The sequence below is a fragment of the Strix aluco genome, chromosome 2 (genome assembly GCF_031877795.1).
Source record: "Strix aluco isolate bStrAlu1 chromosome 2, bStrAlu1.hap1, whole genome shotgun sequence".
Lineage (NCBI taxonomy): Eukaryota > Metazoa > Chordata > Aves > Strigiformes > Strigidae > Strix > Strix aluco.
The window spans coordinates 53,544,023-53,566,376 of record NC_133932.1 but is presented as its reverse complement, the minus strand read 5'-3'; the positions used below and the strand labels follow the sequence as shown (position 1 = coordinate 53,566,376).

The 22,354-nt window shown below is 40.6% G+C and overlaps 1 protein-coding gene across 4 annotated transcripts in view; it reads right to left on the bottom strand.

The window, feature by feature from the left end:
* Positions 1-22,354, bottom strand: part of VEGFD (vascular endothelial growth factor D) — a 78,674-nt gene that overhangs the window by 18,386 nt on the left and 37,934 nt on the right. The window contains exons 1-2 of one of the 4 annotated variants that reach the window (XM_074814752.1): positions 12,475-13,012; positions 11,556-11,692 (exon numbers count right to left, since the gene is read on the bottom strand). The exons of 2 other annotated variants lie outside the window; for them this stretch is intronic. In XM_074814752.1, coding sequence (XP_074670853.1) covers positions 11,556-11,603 — 48 coding nt within the window. In that variant the 5' untranslated portion in view covers positions 11,604-11,692; positions 12,475-13,012. Of the gene's footprint in view, positions 1-11,555; positions 11,693-12,474; positions 13,014-22,354 lie in introns of those variants that run through there. One more of the 4 variants, XM_074814751.1, reaches the window with a different exon arrangement.

Below are 22,354 nucleotides of genomic sequence, written 5' to 3'. Positions count from 1 at the left end.
GCCTCGCCGTCTTTATCCACAGTGGGACATAAACCTCTGCTTAAAGCTAAACACATGTAAGAGCTCTTCTGAAAAGGAATGTTTTTTCTGAGTTATGGTTACAGATACTGTTGAGGCAAGTGCTGCATAGATACCAATGGAAATCTTCAACATTATCACTGCATCTGGGGCCAGGACAAATGATTAAGGAACCTCTCAATAACTTTGCACTGTTTTATGATCCATCCTCTCAGCAGTTAAGCAATAAAAAGAAGGTAACAGCTTTATCTTGCCAGGGAAAGCAGATTGTAGCTGCATGACACAGAGTGATGATTCTCTTAATGTCATTCTATCACAAACATGGTCAAACAAGTTTAAGCTAAGTTCAGACTAAATCTTTCAAAATTAACTAATAGCAGTGGGGGGAAGTTTCATTGCAAAATGAGGGCACTTGGACATCAACAAAGAGTACTGACAGCATATGAAGACATTTTGAACCTTTATGTGAGTGTTGCGTGCTTAATACAGCAGTAGCAGCTGCATTCAGTTCAAGAGAAGTCACGTAAAAGACAAAGACTTGATGCAACCAGAAGTTGAATTCCCCCCATTCCAGTCCTGCTCGAAGGCTATTCTCAGAACTAGACTCAAACCAGTTTAATTACTAGGTAGATGATTCATCGCCACATGAAAATACCAAGGAACTTGGCTGCTATGTACACTGCACCTGAAAGTAACCTTATTTTCTTCCGTGATGTATTCCCTAAGGTGTTTTAATGACAGTGTATGAGCTGATCATAGTTAGGGGTTCATCTTGCAGAGGTAGAGTGCCTACAGCTGCCTGCAACCCCACATTATGAGAAATAAAAAAAAAATCTGATCCTGCGGGTCATTCACCTGACTGAATATGAACTCATTATCTGAGATCCCTGTTATAGTTAATGGAGAAAAATAGGTCCATGGGGTACACGTTCATCTCATTCTAAAGTCTGTTGGATAAACTGTGCCTCCAAACTGCTTCTTTCTCTCCATTGATGCTGAAGGAGAAGTCGGCAAGTCACTAGCTCAGCTGAAGTTATGTGACCTGAATCCCACTCAACTGAGAGCAGTCAAATGAGATAAAATCCCGTCTCTATCGAAAGCACAAGCAATTTAGGAGGAAGAGCAGCCAGTTTTTCTCAGGTACATAAATATAAACAACCAGAAAATGCAACTTCACCAAGGTCTGAAGGACCTGGGACTGGCTGAAGGCCAACAGTGGTGGCTGCCTGTACAGAGGAAAGCACTTCATTCCCTGCCTCAAAGCCATGGGGTAGTTGCCCAGCCATGCTGTGGCTCACAGCACACAGACTGTGAGCTGATGTGGCCAGGGAACTGCAAGGGAGTTCCTGTGGAAAAGTCTTGTTCTCTCTTGGCAGGAAAACAGGGCAGCTCCTGCCATTGTGAGGCCAAGACAAAGATCTCCATGGTGTCTGAAGGTCTGTCATGGTTTAACCCCAGCTGGCAACTAAGCACCACACAGCTGCTCGCCCAGGCCCCACAGCAGGATCGGGGGGGAAGAGAATTGGAAGAGTAAAAGTGAGAAAACCCATGGATTGAGGTAATAATATGAAATAATATATATAATGAAATAATAATAATAATAATAGTTAATAATGAAAATTTTTGAAGAAAAGATAAATGAAACCCAGGAAAGACAACTGATGCAAATGAAAACAATTGCTCACCACCAATCAATGGATGCCCAGGCAGTCCCCAAGCAGCGAACCCCCCAGCCAACCTTCCCCTAGTATTATTGCTGAGCATGATGTCATATGGTATGGAATATCCCTTTGGTCAGTTGGGGTCAGCTGTCCCAGCTGTGTCCCCTCCCAACTTCTTGTGCACCCCCAGCCTACTCACTGGTGGGGTGGTATGAGGAGCAGAAAAGGCCTTGACTCTGTAAGCACTGCTCAGCAGTAACTGAAACATCCCTGAATTAACACTGTTTTCAGCACAAATCCAAAACATAGCCCCATAGTAGCTACTATGAGAAAAATTAACTCTACCCCAGCCAAAACCAGCACAAGGTTTCTCGTTTGACGATTTCCCTGGTGACGATGACAAACTTGTCTGGTGTCTCTGCAATAAAAGGAACTCCTTTTGAGGATTATCATCATTAGTAGTATTTTTAGCATTACTGTGGCTCCTAGGAGTATGGGGTCAGGTACAACGCAAATTAAAGAGACGATCCCTAACCTGGTGTCTACGACCAAAGTAAAAGATGAGAGAAAACAGAGGAAGGCATTCATCCAAAGGGAGTACCAAGAAAACACAGAAAATATTGCTCAGAGTGATGGGCCATGATTTTGAGCTAGCAAGGGCTCAACCATTGCCAAATTTTATCATAACAAATATTGTCTATAATTCAGCATCTTGTATCCTTGGGGTGTTGCATAATGGGTAATAAAATAGTGAGAGAATCTTCTGCAGCTTGAAAACATCAGGCTTGCAGAAGTGACTTACTGCCTTATCAACAAGCAACTGAATCACCCTATAAACATCTAGCATGAGGCGTCTAACTCCACCACATGTCTGACACATACTAGTTTGCACTAATTTTATCATCACCATTGTATTTCATTTCTGAGGAGAGAAAGAACATCTACTTTTCAACAGCTCCAATAAAATAAGAATTTTGATTATCTGTCAGCTATGAACTTCTGATATATGAAGTCACATCCCTGACTGTATCCGCTCTGGAAGCATGATGCTCTGTGCATTATTAGTGCACAAATAAGCTATTTTTAATTATAGTGAACATGACCACAGAGAGACAAAACAATCACATATTTTGACTTCCTACTAATATTGTTCTCTGAAACAGATGGGCTTGTTATGGGATTTTTCAGTAACGATTACAGTCTTTGCCATCATTATCAGAAGCACATATGAAGTTTCAGGAGCATGCAGTACTTCATTCCACCTTCAAATGGTGACTGTTTAAACAAATACTCAGATCTGTTCTAATACTTAGAAAAAAGTTTAGGCTCTCTCAGTGTACTGCCTCATCCAGACTGAACATTCACTTGATCATCACAGCTACAGCATTAATAACCTGAAGGGATATGCTGTTTATGTTGGGGAGAAGTTTAGGTGCTGTAAGGCACATTTCCAGCTGTCACTTTTTTAAAAGTGTCCTTTCTCCAGTGAGAATTTTATTGAAAGCATACAGCTGTATTGTCTCTAAGTATGTAGCAAAAAATATGCAACTGGACTGAATTTCTTCTTTAAGAGGTTGAAAATGGCCTCAACACTTTCCCTGAATATAAAATAAGGACTGTGCTACAGTTGAGAAACCCTAGGATTGCATCAGACATATGATAGTCAAAGAAATTGGGGTGTGGGGGCTCAGAGGCGAAGTACCACAGTAGCACTTTTTGTTTTCCAAAGCCTCCTCAGAAAATTGATGCCTTGATTTGCCTGCTAATATTTTCAGCTGTGCCCACTACTACAGCATTTTCTGCAACTGCATCAAAGGGAGACTCCATATAACTCTCACCAGCAAAAATACGCATGTGTCAGACATGCATCACCTGGCTGTAACGCCCAGACAGCTAGTCCTGCTGTGCCTGTGGAGGAGGAAATAATACTCTGAGTGGAAAGCCTGAAGATCACGTCTCTACCCTCATCAGTGCTTGCTTGCCCAGAAAAAGCTCAAGGACTGAAGAGCAGGCATGGGGAAAAAAACTTTTGCTTCCCCCACCCACAGCCTAGGCGAAACCTCTCCTGTCTGCCTCAAAAGTTAGAGTGTTGGCCTTGGCCATGCATCCCCTCAGGAAAGGGCACCTGTGTGATCACACCCCTTCATCCTGAAGTCCTGTGTGTCACGGCTGCTGAAAGAGAAACTGCATAGAGCACTGTCCTGTAAGAATAGCAGTGGAGAATTGCCAGAGCACAGAAAGAAGGACTGACAGTTATGTTACATGTGGGTTTGGGAGGAATGTGAAATGGTAAAAATAATAGTTTGACCAGGTGTTGTATGAGGGGGCATGGGGCTTGACAGGGAGACGTTTATCTGAGACTGTCACATTTCCCACTGATACAGATGTGATGTTTGAGGGCCTCTTTTGCTAAAACCTGGTCAGTACATCATCTGACCAAGATCCAAAACTGGAGGAGAAGCAACTTCTAGACTGCTCCACTTTGATGTTCAGTGTGGTAAAAAGTTCCCTCCAGACTCCCATCCTCGTGAGTCTGTCTCCTTGGGCTCCAGCCTTACTTCCAGTGAAGACAGGAGACTTAATTACCTGTTTCCTAAACTTAGTGGTCAAGGTGGTGAAAAAACAGCTTCTACTTTAGCTGAAGAGGATATGTTTTCACAACTAAATCACATTAGGTACCCTATAGCTTCAAAAGAACAGCTGTCATATTTTGAATGGCCTTTTGAACTAGAATAGATCTTTTGTGTTGCTAGCAAACAAATCAGACTTGCATTTTAGTAGCATGCTTACATTATCAAAAGTCTCAGAGATGAGATATTTTGGTTGCTGTGTTCTTGATCTGAATGAACAGAAATATTCAAAGCAAAGAACTGAAAACATCAGAATTGTACATGATTTTGTGAAAGCATGAACTTCAGAGTATTTCATATTCTTTTTCATGTCCAAAGCAATCAGAAACTGATGTTATCAAAATTCCTCTCACAACTATATACTTCTAGCCAGCTAGATCTTTACACCAAAATGAGGGAGGTTTTTTTCCACCCACCAAACACTTTGAGAATCAACTACAACTCTCCTTAAACAAATATTTCTTCCCACAGCCAGGTCTTTTGTCTCTCATGGGAAATATCCTCACAACAGATGAAGTGTGACTTTTGAAGGTAGAAACATTCACTACGCATCATTTTGTCATCAGTGATGGAAAAGTCGGACGGGGAGATGGAAGAAAAGAGTAGGTCTGCTATGGTATGGAGTTTCTTCCTGTTCAAGCTTAGTCATCTACATATTGAGAGTTTACCTTTAGGTCCCTCTTACAATGATCATGCAAATTATATTTGCTTGGTCAGTGAAAGGACACAGATGGATTGTCAGATGGATTGTCATAAATGTCCAGGGTGCTAACTCATTGATATGTCCCAAATGCTACTGGCAGCTTTGGGAGTCTTACAGTACAATTTCTGAGCCTCTACTTGTATGCTTGTTCATATCATCTGGCATTGCTGCAGTCTGTTCAGGCAGCCGTGATGCTCAATACAGAGCACAGCTAGAAGCATTACGTAGCACTTCATCATACACAATGTTATGTGCTGGTCTAACACTGTGACAGGGTACACATGTCAAAAATATCATATTATATGTGTTTACAAAGAGCTTGTCCACACTGTAGTCACTTTCTTTTGATATTTGTCCATTCTCTGGAAGTCAGTGGGGTTTGGATCGTGATTTTGGAATGGCTCAGAAGCAGAGACCTGAATGAAATCAGATGAATGTGTATTCTTTTAATACTTGAAAATATTTTTTAATGTGATGAAGGTTCCTTCGGTTAGTGCTTTCACTGGTTTCTGGGTTTGCCCCAAGACACTTTAATAAATGTTTTGGAAATGTGACTAGCCAATTGGACAGCCAGGTTTCAAAATGTCACTTCACAAAGCAAAGCCATTGCCAATACTGAATGAACTTATGTTACCCCAATCACATGCACACATTTTCCTGGAATTGTAATTTTTATTAAGTAATATTTCCCTAGCAGTTCAGGAAAGTATCATTACGTGGTTTCTGAGTCACATTGCTAATTAAAGTGAAAAGTTTTGCCTGTTTGTATGGCACATTCTCTACATGTAACGTGACATATGATACAGTAACTTGATGCAACTTTTTTGCAATCCAACCTGACTCAAATAGAATTCCCTCCCCAACTGCGTGCAAGTAGTGACCACGCTGCCATAGGTAACAATGAATTCTCAAAACTAACCCAGCATGCTAGTCATCTGAAAGCATGGCTCAGACAAAGCCATCCTGGCATCTTGATAATAAAGAGAGCAGCCACCCCTCTCCAAACCCATCTGGCACCCACATTGGATTGCCAAATCCCATGTGTTCAACTGCACGTCTGTCATACTTGGTATGACTCCACTGAAGCAGCAAGGATCCTAGACAGCATTCTACTGCTAGCTGAGTGGTCACACACTTTAAGTCACATTTGGGGGGAAAATGGAAAAAAATTGCAGATGTCCTTCAGGAAGCTGAATTTTTCTTAATGTGAGCAAACTAAAATACCCTGCTCAATTGTTCTGCTAATCATGGATAAAGCCCATACATAGCTCTTTCACGAGGACATCAAAAAAAGAGCAAATTCTGCTTGGTCTTCCCATGGGCAAATGGGGTCTCTCCAACTGTAGTGGGGGCACACAGCATTTTGTCTTCATTCCTCAAATCCCAACAAGAATTGTGAAGGTTTGCAAAACATGCTGGGGAGGTAGGGAGCAGATGGAGAAGTAGATAAGGGACCGGCACATAGTGGGAGGAATAAGGAATTCCTAAAGAATAAGGATTTCTGTAGGAAAGATATCATATCAAACTTACCTCCCTGAAGCTAAATATCTCAGGTCATTTTTTCCCCCCAGCACAGCTGAGCAATACAGTCATTTTGGGACTACTTCTCAAAGCCAAGCACAAGAAACAGCAATGGCCAGTTTTGTAACTGGACTTACGTGCCCTGAGAGAAACGTCTAAAAGAAACACAGATCCCCATCACTTAGGGATAACTATAAAAGCTACTGTAGAAGGTTTTTAATGTGAATAAGAATAAATGAGTTATCACCTACAACAACTACACTTTATTTATTTTTTCCAAATACAAATACAGTGTCTGCAGGAGATAAGACACAAGCAAACCGTACTCAGATCTAGTCTGGAGTAGGGACAGTATTGATCAGAACAAAATTTGCAGACATAACAGCAGAGGTCTCACAAGCCAGAGTTTGCACCAGAGCTTTTTCCATTTTCAAGCAGACTATTTCTCTGTTTGCCTCCTGTGGGAGCCTGCATCAATACCACCACATCAGTGGTTAGAAACAACATGAATGCCTGTGAGGGAGAAAGCACAAGCAGGCTGCAGAAAACAGAGACAAGCAGCACTCACTGAGCCTGAGCTGATTGCTTGTTTTGGTTGCCTTGTGACCACAAATTAACAGAAAGTTGCTCCACTGCCCTCTGAACCTGCCTTCCTGCTTCCCCTTGGTTTCACAGTTTCAGATGTGAGCCGCAACTGATGTCAAAGTTTAATTAGCACTGTCTTCATTTCAAACAGCTGACTATTAGAATGAATTTCTCAAATGCTGCATCTGATTAATCTAAACAGCCTGATGGACTTTTCAGAGCTCTGCTCCATCCTCAGACATTACAATCCTAGCTGAGATGGACTGAACTGGAACAGCAGCTGTGAGGAATTTTTTTGCTATTTCTCACAAGTGGGAACTGCTCTTGATAAAGTAGCAGTGTGTTAGTAGTTCCCTTTCCAAATTGATAAGAGCCAAGGATGGGTGCCTTGTGGCATGGCAACAATACAGAATTGTTCTCTTATCCTTCACTGTACCTTGTCAAGGCAGTAACAGATAAGTCAGAACAAATTGGCTTTTCTCACAACCTCCCTGATAGCTTCCCACTCCTGAAGGGAAAGCACAAACAATTTCTGCAGGAATGCAGCAAGTACATTTTCGTACATTTTACCACATTTTTGACTCATCGTGCCTATCAGAGATGGTAATCACAGAGAATCAAAAGCAGCAGTGACAAAGCTGGGATAATAAAATACTTCTGAAAACCACAATTTCATAATCCTTATTTTAAAAAGTTTGCTAACTTTGAAAGGAATCTGGATGTGAGGATAAAAAGCCTATTTTGAACAGAGAAATTGTTGCCTTTGAGGAAGATAACCCCTGAGATAGACAATTTGTTAGAATCTGCCTTTTCTAGAAACTGAGCAACATTTGCAAGCAGTTATTAGAGAGCTGTGTAGATCTATCTGAAAAACCGTGTCGGTGGTAATAACAGAGACAAAATCTTACGTCCAGCTATGCTGCTCAGGTTTCTTTGCAGAGCTCTGTTTGGTTGTACAGACAGACAGACTGTAGCTGGCTCTAGGAAGAGAGAGAAGCAAAGAGCTTCCCGATTCCTTCCGCTAATGGTATGATGGCTCGCCAGTATTTCCATGCCTTCCCAAGGGCAAGGCATTCTCCACTTAGGTGGTCCAGGGCCTGAGGATCGTGAGGAAGTGCTGTTTCACTCTCACCAGCAAACAAGGACTGTGTACCAGCTGTCTTTGAAAAGTGGCTTTCACGTCTGTCCAGCTCACAGTGACAATACAAGATTGCTGAATCTAAGAGCTGTTAAAGCAAAAATGTCCACTCAAGGCTGTATGGATGTTTAGCGCAGAGTGAAAAAGGTTAACTGTGGAAAAGGAGTGCATGTCACAGAGAGCAGCCACGTTTACCTCCTGGGCTAAGCATATCTAATGCCTCAGTCTTCTGATCAGAAAGCAGATTTCTAGTTCAGTGATACTCCTCAGGCCTATCAGCTGTGGGTTTCTCTCTAATGAACCAAAGGATGGTTCACCATGGGGAGAAGACCTCTGCAAAAAGACAAGGTTGTGAACCTGTTATAACTTGGGCATTACCAGTTATCCCTTTCTGTTGCCTTCCCCTTAACACTTTATTAATAACGTAAGGGGCAGAGTAGGGCAGGGAGCAATGAGACTCAAATTCTGAGAGATCAAGACGTTGCAACCTCATCAGAGAGGCAGTTTTAGTGTTGGAAGGCAGAAGCAGCTCTGACAGATCATTGGCTTTTCTTGGCAAAAAGTTCACCTCAGCTTTTATGAATATAGGACATAGCTCTTCGCATCTAATTTTAAAATTCTGGAAAAAGTAGCCTATGTCTGTCGTTGCTCTAGGAGAGGAAAAATGTGTGGGGGAGAGACAGGAAAAGAAACAGTGAAGTTTGCGGTTCCCTAGCTGAGGGGTTCCAAAACGTAAGAGACTGTCAGGACAAAACTTCAACAAGGAATTTTTAAAGCATTTCCTGATGAAAAAAAAAAATAAAAAAAATGCTTAGTCTTCAGAAAACCCATGTGGAAATCTAATTGTTCAGTGAGGACTTTGTATGTCAGGCTGGCATGCTGAACCATGCAACTGGTGTGTGAGGCAGAGGGCTTGCTGCCAGCATTGATGTGAGTTCAGCAAAGGAGCCTTGCCTGACACCTGTGCAGCCGCGCTCTCGCAGCCTGAGGCTGCCCACCGCTTCCCATCATGAAACTGTTTTCCAGTTGTTTATAACACTGCCAGACATTAGATGTTCAGGCTGAAACTTTCCATGCCGGATGTCTGCCTCAAAATGATTTTAATAATTTTTTTTCTTTCTCTGTCAAAAAGGTTTGACTGCAGTTGAGGATGAAGCTCCTTTATCTGCACAAAAACATTTTCTGGCAATCTCATCTTTGCAAATGTCTGGTGTTTCCCCACTGTGGATCACAGATATGAAGTTTTGACACCTGAGGAACCTTTGTTGGCCCAGATGTGTCTACTGCTATCTCTGCAGAAATCCACCCAAATGTAAAAACCTCCGAGAGCAACAGCAGAGACCTGCCAGGATTTAGCAGCTAGACGCTCAGCATATGGGGCCTGTGTTGACCCCACTCCATTCACGAGTGGAGCAGGACATGGATACAGACCACCACAGGTCCAGCCCATGGGGCTGAGAGCAGAGGACCTGCCCCTTCTTTCCCTCAGGTCACAGGGGTCAGGCAACAAGGGAAGGGAAGCTTCCAGGTTTGCCTGTGGAAGGGGAAGGAGATGAAAGCTGATGAAAGAGGGCAAGACTTGGCCAAGGAGGCTGAGAGCATCTGGGGAGACCAGAACTAGAAACTGGACTCAGGAAAAGGAAAGCTGGGAAGTTGTGGTCACAGAGAAAAAGCAAGAAGATAGTGATAGGGGAGGGAAGGGGTGACCCTGGTCAGACATGACTGGAAAGCAAAAGGGTCTGGTAGGGCTGTCTCTGAGGAACTTGGACAGACCTCCTGAGGGTCTGAGAGAGAAGCAAGACAACCCCACCCAGGAGGAAGCCAGGAGGAAGGAGGGTGGCACACAGAGAGCATGAACTGGAGCCCAGCAGGGAAACCGAGACCCTAAGTCCTGGAGGTGAGGGAACATGATCAAATGCTGGGATGGGAACAGGCCAGAAATGGAGAGAGGAAGGAGGAGCTGGACCTGACAGGCAGGGGTGCACACGGGGGTAAAAGGGACTCCTGTACCCAGAAGAGGATGGTGTTTCTGAAGGCTTGGGAAAAGCCAAGCCCAACAGAGATACTTGTTGAATCACGGCAGCTTGTACATAAGCTTTTTAACATTCACGGCATTCATTAGGATATTTGTGAAAGGGGGATAAGAGAGTATTTACATCCTCAGCGTCCCCAAAACTCTATCGCATGATACCACACTGACACCATCTGATGGTTTAAACCATCAACAGGTTTAAAACTTCAGGTGTCCTGGGCAGAGCTCATCTACTTGAACTCATATAATGGGGGGGGAGAGCAGGTTGCTCGTGGTTAACCCTTCTTGGGTCTCATTAATTGCATATGACCTGCATCCTGACCTGGAAGGTTTTATCCAGGCAATACTGCCATTAATTTTAAAGAACTTTTAAAAAATAAGGTATGGCAGGTGAATGCAATACATCATTTTTGTGATCTGCAAATTCAATTTGAGGTGCAGTTGGTAAGAACAGGCATAACCCTGTGTACCATTAAACACTGTAACATGAAAGACTTTTTGTGGGCTATATCCACATACATACACACACAAAAGCCCACAGGTCATACATGCTAAAACAACCCAGAAATCTAACATACTATGTAAAACATTAAAAGAAAAATAATCAACAGCTTAGCCAAAAATCTCTGTCTGCACAAAAAAGAGCCAGAACAAGCGGAAAACTAGTAATTTCCTTGTGGCAATCAGCAGCCAATGCATGTGAAACACAGCCCTTTTTAGTGTGATCTACGTGATACCTTTAGGATAATCTAACAGTGATTTGTTATTATATACAGTACCCCGTGGCTAACCTGGCTGCTTGAGAGCGGTAGCCAAGTTTCAATGAAAGCAATTAGAGATGTACATATGTTAGATGGACAATCCTATCACAGTGAATAAACTATAAACCATTTTAAATTAACAAGAAGAGCTCTTGCATTTATTCTAGGCAAAGTGGATATGGTTTCAAAATTTAATTAAAGGACTAACTAGTGGGTTACTATTATGCTGAATAAACTTGTGACCCACGTGAGGATTATCATCACTGCCAATTATACAATGATTAGTATTCCATATTAGAAAGTGCTTTCTGGTTTAAATAGTGATTCCTACATGTAAGAAACCAGTGATTTGTCATGCAGTGCATAAAGGTAATGTATACAAGACTGATTAGTCTGGTCCTAATGCCTTCAAAGAACTTATTGCTGAGGTTGTAAATTAAAAGCCTGTGAATGGTGAGCAGGCAAAGGGGTTGGTCATTAGTCATCCTGAGGCACACATCGCTCACCACTTCTAACTTGTTGTGCTGGCAACAGCAGTCTGCAATTAAGCACATAACTTAGCATTTCTTTTCTAAAACACAGGTCAGCATGCAGTGCAGTTCACAGAGTAGTGTGTGGCCATCGCTTGCAAGCAGGAGGTTTTCTGGAGTGAAAACAAAATTATTAGCTTGTTTTGGTCTGTTAGTGAAAAACAAATAATTTGTTCTGGACCACACACTGAATTAATCATTTTTGGACACATTGCACTTGTAGAAACTTGTTCCAGCTTTTGTTCTGATTTTTCTAAATGATCGTCCTGGATGTTCTCACAGTGTCTCAGAAAGTCAGACCTGAAAAATCCTACTCTCAAGGTGAGGCTTCAGCTTAAATTTTGTTGCATGTATTATATTCAGAAGAAAGGCTAATTCCCAGGCAATGTACTCTATTATTACTAGTTGCTGCTTAATTTAAAGTCCCGGATAACATGTCCCAATAAAACAAAAGAAAAATGTTTCTCTGATTTCTGGCAAATAAGTGAACAACTGATGAACACGTGTTTTTAGAGGAAAATTTTCAGTACCAGGATACTAATTCCTGCAATTATAAATACCTGAATTTAAAAAGTGTATTTAACAAGTATTCTAAATGCTGTGACTTGCATTTTTGTTTAGATTTTGCTTTATACCTTGCATGACTGACACTAAAAGTTTAACTTAAGAACAAAGTATGCAACAAGTACTTAATAATAACAACTAGTAAAAAGACATAAAATATTTCTTTCTAGATTCTCTTTCCTCTATGGCTGCTAAACATCTGTGCAACTAAATCATCACAAAAAAAAACCCAAGCACCAAAACAGCAAAAAGACCACCACCTTGCATGTTAAATGTTTGTAATTCTGGCAATTTGGATTATTAAGAATGACAGTAAATAAAAATCACCTACCTTCACAGATCCATTCTCATAGTCAGATCCTTGCAGCAGATGTAGAAAAGAAACTATGAAAATATTCACAGTTGCCCACGGTTTGTACATTCTGATGTTTAAAATCCACAGGTTACTATGCAGTCGTCATACAGCTAGAGGCGTCTCTTTCAAAATTCATTTCTCTATCACCAGTACATAAAAGAAAAGCTTCCAGAATTTCTGTTATAAACTCACAAAGGATTCCAACATCCGAGAGTAAATATCTGGCTCTTTACTGCTCAAAACAATTGCAAGTTCATCTAGAGAATGTAATTTCTTAGAGCAGATTTTAGATAAACTTGAAAGAAAATCATGATAAGGGTTTAAATAGATATATAACTGTTTGTATACACATACGCACTTACAAGTGATTAGGTTTGGATTCCAGTTAATGCAGCTAATATATCTTCCATCAAGAAACAAAGCGGCATTCAAAATCCATCTGTGGTCCAGAAAATGTAAGAAATCTGCTCTATTCTGTGTTCCGTGTTACAGCAGGCTTTTAAGATGGTAGTGTAATGGCCAATGTTTGAGCTCGAGAGCTGTAATCCAACTCGGTATTAAAACTTTTTTCACAACCTTCATGGAAGCTTGCAGAAGCATGTGTCTTAAATCTGATACAGACTTTGGCAGTAACACAGTCAAATTTTGGCTCTAATCCCATTTTGTCCCTACCAATAGCATAGCAGTTTTTAAACTAACTGATGCAATCTAGACTCCCATTATTTTAAAGAAGATTACCTGAAACATGAAACTTCAGCACACGTTCTTACACAGCACACATATTTTAAGTTACTTCTTTAAAAAAAAGAGAGGGAGGGAAAGAAAAGGGAAAGACTGACTTTTCTTTAATGTGTTCTATCTTATGTGGCATAGGGTTTTCTGAATAGATTTTAAAAGGAAAGTTATAAACTGTTTTTGATGACAAACAAGATTTAGATTTTTTAAATGAAAGCTCATGAAGCTACAGATATAAAAGGATAAAATCTATTTTTATTGCAGCAAAACACAATTATTATTTCTGCTGCAAGATGTGCATGCATTTTCTCTGTATATTTGACAGTTTAAAACCAAAATGGAGATCTAATATTTAAAATTATAACACAGTCAGAGACTCTGATAATTATGCATGTTGAATCTATATTGCTGTACTCATATGATATATTGTGTTCAGGAGACTGGTTCCACTCTCACATGGCTTAGGGCTTGCAGAATCAGACTCCACAGGTGTTAACCTGAAACAGTCACGTAAGTAACATTTCAGAGCACTGGTCTCCTACCTCTGATGTCCAAGCAGTAGCTCTCTTAAATACAAGTCATGCTTCTGTAACTATGATTAGCTTGCATAATTTCTTCTTAAGTCTTCATCACAAACAAACATTGGAGAGAAAATTATTTGAATCCAGTCTTTCCAGCTGTTGTCAGTTAACTGAGTCATGTTTTAAAAACATATGTATATTATTTTTTAGCTTTGTCTTTTGCCACTTGTTTTGTGAAAGCAATCTATTTCTCTTTTTGATTCCTCCCCCACCCAGCCCACACTGGTTCATACAAGGATAGCAGGAATTTCACCTCTTTGAATTGGGTGTGAAAAAGCTCCCCTCTCTGTGTACCTGCTTCTCTCCCTCGTACCTTCCCTGCACCCAGGCTGCCAGCGATATTCACAGTTTCACAGGCCCCGTGCTACGAGGGATATTCTGTGTCTGTACTGTAGTTTACCATTAAAATACTTTAACTATTCCATTCATCATTTTAAATTAACATGTTATCTAATGCTTATGTACAGTCACCTTAATCTCATTTAATGTCTCCATTTCCCTTCTGATACTAATATCCATCTCCTTGCAGGAGCTGAAAGTCTGCTAAAATAAATGAATATGCCATAGCCTTGGATGCACTGCTTCAGCATAAGGGATCAAACAAAAAATAACCACTATAGTCTCAGGACTGCATGATAATAACTTTCTATTGACCTGTAGATAACTGGAGGGGGTGCCTGGCCTTCAACATCTCTCATTTATGGGATCATTATCTGAAACACACCCAGATTCACAAAACAGGCAAGAAGCAATTCATGCCCTCGTGCCCTAAAGCCTGGTGAGTGGGATATTTATACAGCCTGTCTCCAGCACCATTCAGGGACGAGCTGCTCTGTTCCCCTGGCAGGGCTGGTGCAAAATTTCACCAGCCAGACCAGGCACCTGGAGCAAGCCTTCCCTCCGGCCATCAGCCAGACTGCTTCTGTGCTTCTCACAGGCATCACCTCTCCACTTCATAAGTTGGCAGAAGCAAGGGAAAGCCCAGAAGCAGCACTGAGGTTTTTAAATACCAACTATGGAATTCCTCCTGTCAACCCAGCGAGTGTTTAACTGCTTACACAAAGTAAAACAGCTTCGGCAGGGAGAGTGAAAAGCACCTGTGGTAGTATGTTCTGCAAATCAGCAAGGAAGGCACACTTCTAGAGAACAAGAGCATAGCTCAGGTCTCTGCTCTAAATCAAGAAGGAAAGCGGTTCAAACCCAAGGGGTCTCACATCACCAGCCTCACAGTGAGAGTGGTGATTGCCTTTCTGCCCTTGCGAGGCCCACAAACTGTACTTAAGGGACTCTTAGCAATGTAGCACTAGAAAATCAAGATTGTTTGTTTTGGAAATGTTGGAGGGAAACACCTCAGTAATATTTTGTGTGTGTTTTAGTTCGTCACTGTTACTTACCAAATTCGACTTTGAATTACAAATACATTTGGAAAGACCAAACTTGCATCTTTCTCAGAGCAAACCATTCATCAAAAAAGTTTACTCACCTCTGGCTTCAGTGGGCTTTTTGGCAGGAAGACTGAGCTGACCCTGAGGCACTGAATCAGACTCATTTACAAGAGCAAATTACATGCTGCCGGCAGAAGACAAAAAACCCTAGTCTCTCCCTTAGGATTCAGACACGAAGACTAGCAAAGAAGGAAAAACCCCTTTTGTTAACTGCAGAGGACTTTAAATCTAGCTCGAAGTTGTTAGTGAAAGCAAAGGCAAAGCAAGAGAAATCAGTTGATAGGACAGCAGAGCAACTCTGATGATGGATTTTTGGGAAACAGCATTTTCACCATCTGCACCACTGTCCCCATCCCTATTGCTATTGTCTTTCTCCTCTAATTCAGAACACAAATCAGTGCTCCCTCCAGCACCATCTCAGCCCTGCTCCTCCCACAGCTTTCTTATGATTTTTCCCATCTACTGCTGTACTGAGAACAATTTAAATACTTTACCATTGGAGCTCAAAACTCAGAAGTGTGTTGAGATTATATTGCAGGCTGCCTGCAACAGCAGTGAACAGACTTGCTGTCTGACCAGACGCCTCCTAGGACTATGCCCTATGTTTTCATTTAATATATGAACACAAGTTAACAATACTCACATTCTGGTTTCTTGTTTTATCTCAGTTTACTATTGTAGAACCACCTGCTCAGTTCTGTGCATGGCTTGGATTTGTATTTCTTTTAAAATGTAGCACTGTATAAAAAAATACTTAAATAAAGTTTTTATGTCTGTTTACATGACTCTACTTTTGTAGCTGAATAAGCAGCTCCACTGACATCAACAAGTATAAATATTGTGTAATGAACTGAGAATTCAAAAATTTATGTCACCTTTGGGTGAGCAGTTAATAGATTAATATTGTGGCAATGAGTCAGCTCTTTCCAAGAACTTAAAAATATAGTTTAGTTAACTCTGTTTCAAATATTGATCAACACTAATGTCTCACATGGTTGAACAATACAGATAAAAGGAAGTTTAAATCTATTTATCTGCAAACATTATGTATAATTTATTCAATAACATATTAAGCATATGAGTCTCTATTCCAAAATATCACTCTCACATACCTTGCACAGAAACCCTAATTCACTGATTCCCATACTCTGTTTTTGTTATGGAAGAGGACGTATAAAAGACCTAGAACTTGTTAGATATTCCTAAAAACAGATTAATCATACTTTCTTGGTACTTTCCACTGATTTTTAAGATAGAATATGCAGACCAAGTGCAGCTTATTTACCAGAACTGCTTACCATGGTGCACTGCAGGTTCTATACTTGAACTTCACAGCACATAAAGAGAAAAAAGACCAGTACAGATGACTAGAACTCAAAAAATTCTACCATATTTAGATTACACATTTCTTGCATGCAAACACACCCAAGGAACAGAAGAATTTCTTGACAGTGCTGAACAACTCATATTCTTCAAGCTAAAATTTGTTCAGGTGAGACAGTAAATTCCTTCAGCTATCTGAAAATAACTTACACTCGCAGATAGGTCCAGACTAGTGTCACTATTTGCCATACAAAAGTAAAAGGGAAACACCTCAAAAGCCATCTTCATTTGGAGAAATGTAACAAAATACAAAAGGAAGATATTTCAGGCCTTCTAACACAAGAGTAAGTCATAAATCAATAGGACTACTCAGATAATGGAAGGTTTGTGAGGATATGCCTTAAATAACTCAGATTAAATTGATCAGTCTCAGATTGCAAAGTTAGAAGTGGAGATCAATAAAGGTGGCTCATTGCCTTTACTTCAAGTAAAGTAGTATTTCACCAGATACTTCACTCTTGAGAATTCCGCATAATTTCAAGTTTCAGCAGGGCACAATGTTCAGGGAAATAATATAATTCTCAAAGAAGGTCATTAAGTAAGTATTTGTAAGAGGATTCTATGAACAGATCTGTACATTTCCTCTAAATAATTCACACAGAGAGGAACTTTTGTTTTCTGAAAATTACATAGAAAAATTGGGTCAATTATCTCAAATATTGCAAACAAGAATCTAATTTAGATTTAGTATGACACTCATGACACAGCAATTCTATGGAAATTTGAGGTCACTCAGTACACATTATTAAGTTAATTATCAAGTACTTATTAAATTAAAAATATTTTTGCAATAAAACAATGTTTAGTACAATGATTGCTGGCATCAGAAACTTCTATCAAATAGTAGAATGCTTGAAACATCACACTAAGGGCTAACCTGGACTGATAAAATTTAGAAAAACATGTAAAATCCAATTTGCAGAGTCTCAGATTCAGAGCACGACAAGACTCTGCCAAAGCTGTGCTAGTGGCATGATGGGAGCAGTACCAACCAGCCACCTCCAGAGCCAGCTCTCATGACAGCCAGAAATCTGCTTCATCTCCTAGGGTTACCCTTTAGATACCCTTAAGTTAGATAGCCTAATTGGCTACTTGCTGCAGCAAACCTAGAGCTGAGGGCAGGTTGAAAAACCTGCCTGAGAAGTGGGCCAACCCAACTGGGTGCTGTACCTCTACTGCGCTCCAGGCTGTGGTGGCTAAACTGCTATCCATTCCTCAATCTAGCTAGCTTAAAGTTCACTAGGGAATGTCTACACAAGCTACAAACACACCCTTGGCTGAAGGGCAGGAAAACTCTTAGCTTTAGCAAATATGAACGACAATATCCAACTGGTTGAGTTCTCAGCCACACCACGCTGCAGCCCAGCTCAGAGGAGGGACTCTGTGGTTAACGACATGCAGCAGTAGGAGGGCTGTCAGCAAAAGGCAGATAAAAATCACAAACAAACATTTTTGGTTGAACTTTTGAGAGATGAACACACCTTTGAACTGCTCTGTCTTTGGAAGGCTCTGCCCCAACCTTGGGAAGAGCACAGCTGCCTTGTTACTCTTCTCTAGTTCACGTTTGTAATCCCTGATGCCTGGAAAGATGGAAAACCAGTGTAGGGATGGCTGCTGTGCTGAGTGACAGCTTTAGTTAGCCCAAGTATGAAGGAATTGGCATTTCTTTGGTTTCAGTGCTTCCTTTGCATCCGTTTGTGTAACTCCAACTTCTAAGGAGCCTAACCTACACAGCCCCTGATCCAGAGAGCGAGACCTTTCTCTGGATTCCTGTAATTCATATTTATCTACAATAATGGGAGCTCTGTGTCTGCTTGTCTTCACATCCATCTGTGTTTACATAACCGTTAATGAGGGCACAACTGGAACAATAATCAAACTTTAATTACAGAGGCATGTAATAGCATTCACAAGCCTTTATTTCACTTGTGACTTCTGTAAGTCCTTGCTCCTTTCTACAGAGAAATGAGGCAAACTGAACAGAAAGATAAAAGAGGTCTTACAGTTAAGGACAAGAAAGAGGCAGATGCCAAGAGAGTGGATTCAGCATTAACAGTTCAATGTCTACATTCAATCTGACACTTCATCCTCTGCTACTGTACAGTTAAGAAAGGGAGGTATAACTGCAAAGCACAGGGAATATCCAGACTGCTGAATCCTGAATGAGTTGCAAGCAAAATGGATGAACTCATGGGTGCCTGTAAAGAAGAAAATTATAATAGGTTCTCATTTTCTTCAGTACACGTGGCACTGTTGCTAAATCACCCTGGGACTTAAGGGTATGTGCAGCGTGCACCAGCTTGTGTAACTGAATAGACATTTGTTGAATTATGCACATCAAGCCTAGAATTTCTCAAGAGAAAGATGTGACTGCAGATGATATCAACATCCTTAACCTTACAGTCTCTGGTAATGTCTCAAACAAGTTAAAGAGCCTTATCTGTTCCTGCTGTACACACTTCTGTACTCCTGCTGCAATGGACAAGGTAGCACCAGCTGGCAATTACTCTTCAAACAGAACAAGATGTTAGATATTTCCATGTGGAAGAGCAACAACACAGCTTGTACTTTAAACATTTCCTTTTTTCTCATCTGGTACTGTAGAGTCCTGCAGCAATATAATTCAACTGGCTGTAGGGTAGATGGTGGCAGCAGAGCAGCTACAAAACATCAGGGAGATCTGACACAGCCATATAATGATGAAAATAGCAGCATAGAACAGCTGTTAGATGAGAAAATACTCATTTAGTCTAGTGACTGTTGCATTCTTAGAGGTCAAAGAGCAAATACACATTACAGGCCTCATCAGTTAAAGATTAATTCATGCAAGGATATATTGTAAAGCAGTCCTTACCACAGGATGTGGTGCTCCTGGAGAGCTTCATCCAACCCATCACAAAACTTCTTTGAGGTAGGCAAGCTTTGTGATAGAAGAGGAAAATGAAAGCTTAGTTTCATCTTTGCACTTCAGACACGAGGCTACACTTCACCAACATAAGCAGTCAGTGGAAGTGTAGGCATGACTTTGTCTGTCATAACAGGATGACAGAAAAAACTAGTCTCACAACCAAATGTATTTACCTAGAACATAAATTAGCCTTTAGCCTTTTTATGAACATTTTAATCATATCCAGTCTACTCCAGAAAGTTCTTAGTTAAAAGTAGTACAGAATAATTCAAGTTTTAAGTGCCTGGCCAAGTTCCAGGGCTCAGATGCTTCTTGCTTCCTAGTTCCGATGTTCTGTCAGGGAGATGAGGCCTTGAAATAAGCAGAAACAACGCCTGGGAACAATTTCTGTGCCCAAGTCCCAGACTCTTGACCCAGTGGGTATGGCCAGAGTATACTGTGAAAACATCCTGCCCCTCAAGGCCAGCAAAGAACTCCAAGGCCAAGCCAGAAACGCAAGATAACATAAAGACACCTGTATTCACCCTCCCTGCCTCTCCCTATCTTTGCTGAAAACAAAGCAACTTTTTGCAGGAACTTTCAGCAGTAAAAATTCCTTGGAACAATTGCCTTCACCCAGCATTTCTCCCAAACTAAGACTCCCACTCCCCATACAGACATTTTCACAAATAAAGGCAACTAACAGATCAGAGATAACAGGCAGAGAAGTAGAAATGAAGAGGTTCAGAGGGAGCTAATTTCGATACAAATCCTAGGCAAACTGAAACCACATTGTGGGAAGTATGACAGCAAGAGGGTGACAACAGAGGGGTTTATATATTTATTTTCTACAGGCTATTTCCCTGCTGGCTTCTGTAGCACCCTGAAGCAACATTCTTGGAGCAATATATTCCTATATAACAGATGGTCTGAGAACATGTACAAGGTTCACCATAATTGACCTTGCAGTGAACACCCTGAGAGTATGCACACGGTGGTTTACAATGACAGCAAGTCCCCGAAAGTTAATTTCAGGACTTACACCTATTTGAGGACACCTTAGAGTAACAACTCAGTAATCTGAAAATAAAACCCATCTCATGCAACTCAAAGTATGGGAATGAAATGTTTATTATTTACATTTGGTTTCACTGCTTTGACATTCACAAACACTAGGTCAGTAAAAGGGTAAATCAGCTCCCTGACATCAGCAGGGGAGAATTATTGATCTGTCTTGAGGAAGTTTAGAGAAATAAATGTATACTCTAAAGTATGTATATCACAAAGTTCATCCCAGCTCTAATAGGATGATTTTTTTCACACTTAAAACACAAAAGCACTTCTGTCCTTTTCCAAGAAACCCTATTTCCTCTTTCTGTTATATTCTATTGCTGTCAATAATGTTTAAACATAAACACAGTTTGTCAACCTCACACTGCATTTCCTGTTGAAAACAAAATAAAAGATGACCTGGCCAACTGGCTTTTATAGAGTTTTCATCCCCAACTTGATAGTGCTACTCCAGCTCTATCTGCCTGCATACCAAGATCAAATGAACACTTCAGATCCATCATCATCTGGTCAGTCACCTGTGTGAAACAATCTACTTATCTGTAACGCCCATCCACTGCAGACATTGGGGTTCAAAAGACCGGGTGCCATCAAGTCTTCTCAAAGGACAGGAGAAGTTCTGAAGCAGCTCAGAGAGTGCCCTGGCATTCATTCATCTCTGAGCCTGCTGGTCTCACACCCAATACAAACCTATCTTTTTATGGATCAGACTGCTGCCTGCTGTTCTCCACATCTGCTCCCAAGTGTCAGATTCTGCAACTGTGCTCAGATGACACAGAAAGCCTGATGGATCACCCACCAGTCGTAGTATGGTAGAGTAGAAGAGTTAACTTTGCCGTGTAACCCATGAGGTTTTACACAGAGTATTTCATGATGTCACAACAGCTCTGAGAGACCTCCTCATCCATCTGGGAATTACTCTGCTGGTAGTATTCAATGAATACACCATGAACTTAAGCCTCTAGCACTGCCTTCTGGCCAGGGTATTAGTAAAAAAATCCTCTAGGTTCAGGAGGGCAGTCAGGGAACGACAAGCAAATCTATGTCTTTTAAAAGAAAAGGGAAAAGACAAGAACCAAGTAAAATAATGAGATATTCTTAAGTTCATATCAACTGCTGGGTTAATCTTTAAATGCAGAGGAGAAATTTGATAGAAGAATTTCTAATACAAAAAGTGAGCACTATTTAGATTCTGAAATAACATTTACTTATTAAAAGCAAGAAATGAAAAAAAAAAAAAAAAAACAAAGAAAACAGGCAGACATGAGTCGAAAGGAAATGAAAACTTAACTAGCTAAAAAACTTCTAGGAATATATCACTGCTGTGACATATTAGAAAATGGTAGTTAACTTAATATAAAATTTTGAACAAGTTTTAAAACACTGAAAAAAACCCCATCAGCTCTACCTAAATCTTCAACTTTCGCTTTTGTGATGCCTTCACTTTGACAGAAAGCTCTTCAGGAAAAGTCCTTATCTGACAGGTACCAAATCTTAAAGAGCTGGAGATGTAGTAAGATATTCAAAAAATAATTATCAATGCTCTATAAAAGACACTAAAAAGCATATTTTAATCCAATAAGCAGGCTTTAATCAATTTTTTCAGGATTGATTGGAAAGTGAGGATGCCTCTAGATTGTTAAATATAAAAGAGACAGAGAGTTCTGAGTATTGGATCTCTGTTCCTCCGCCCTAATTCATGCTTACTTTGCTCCTTGGCGCTAATTTGGACCACTCTCATTAGCTCACGCCAA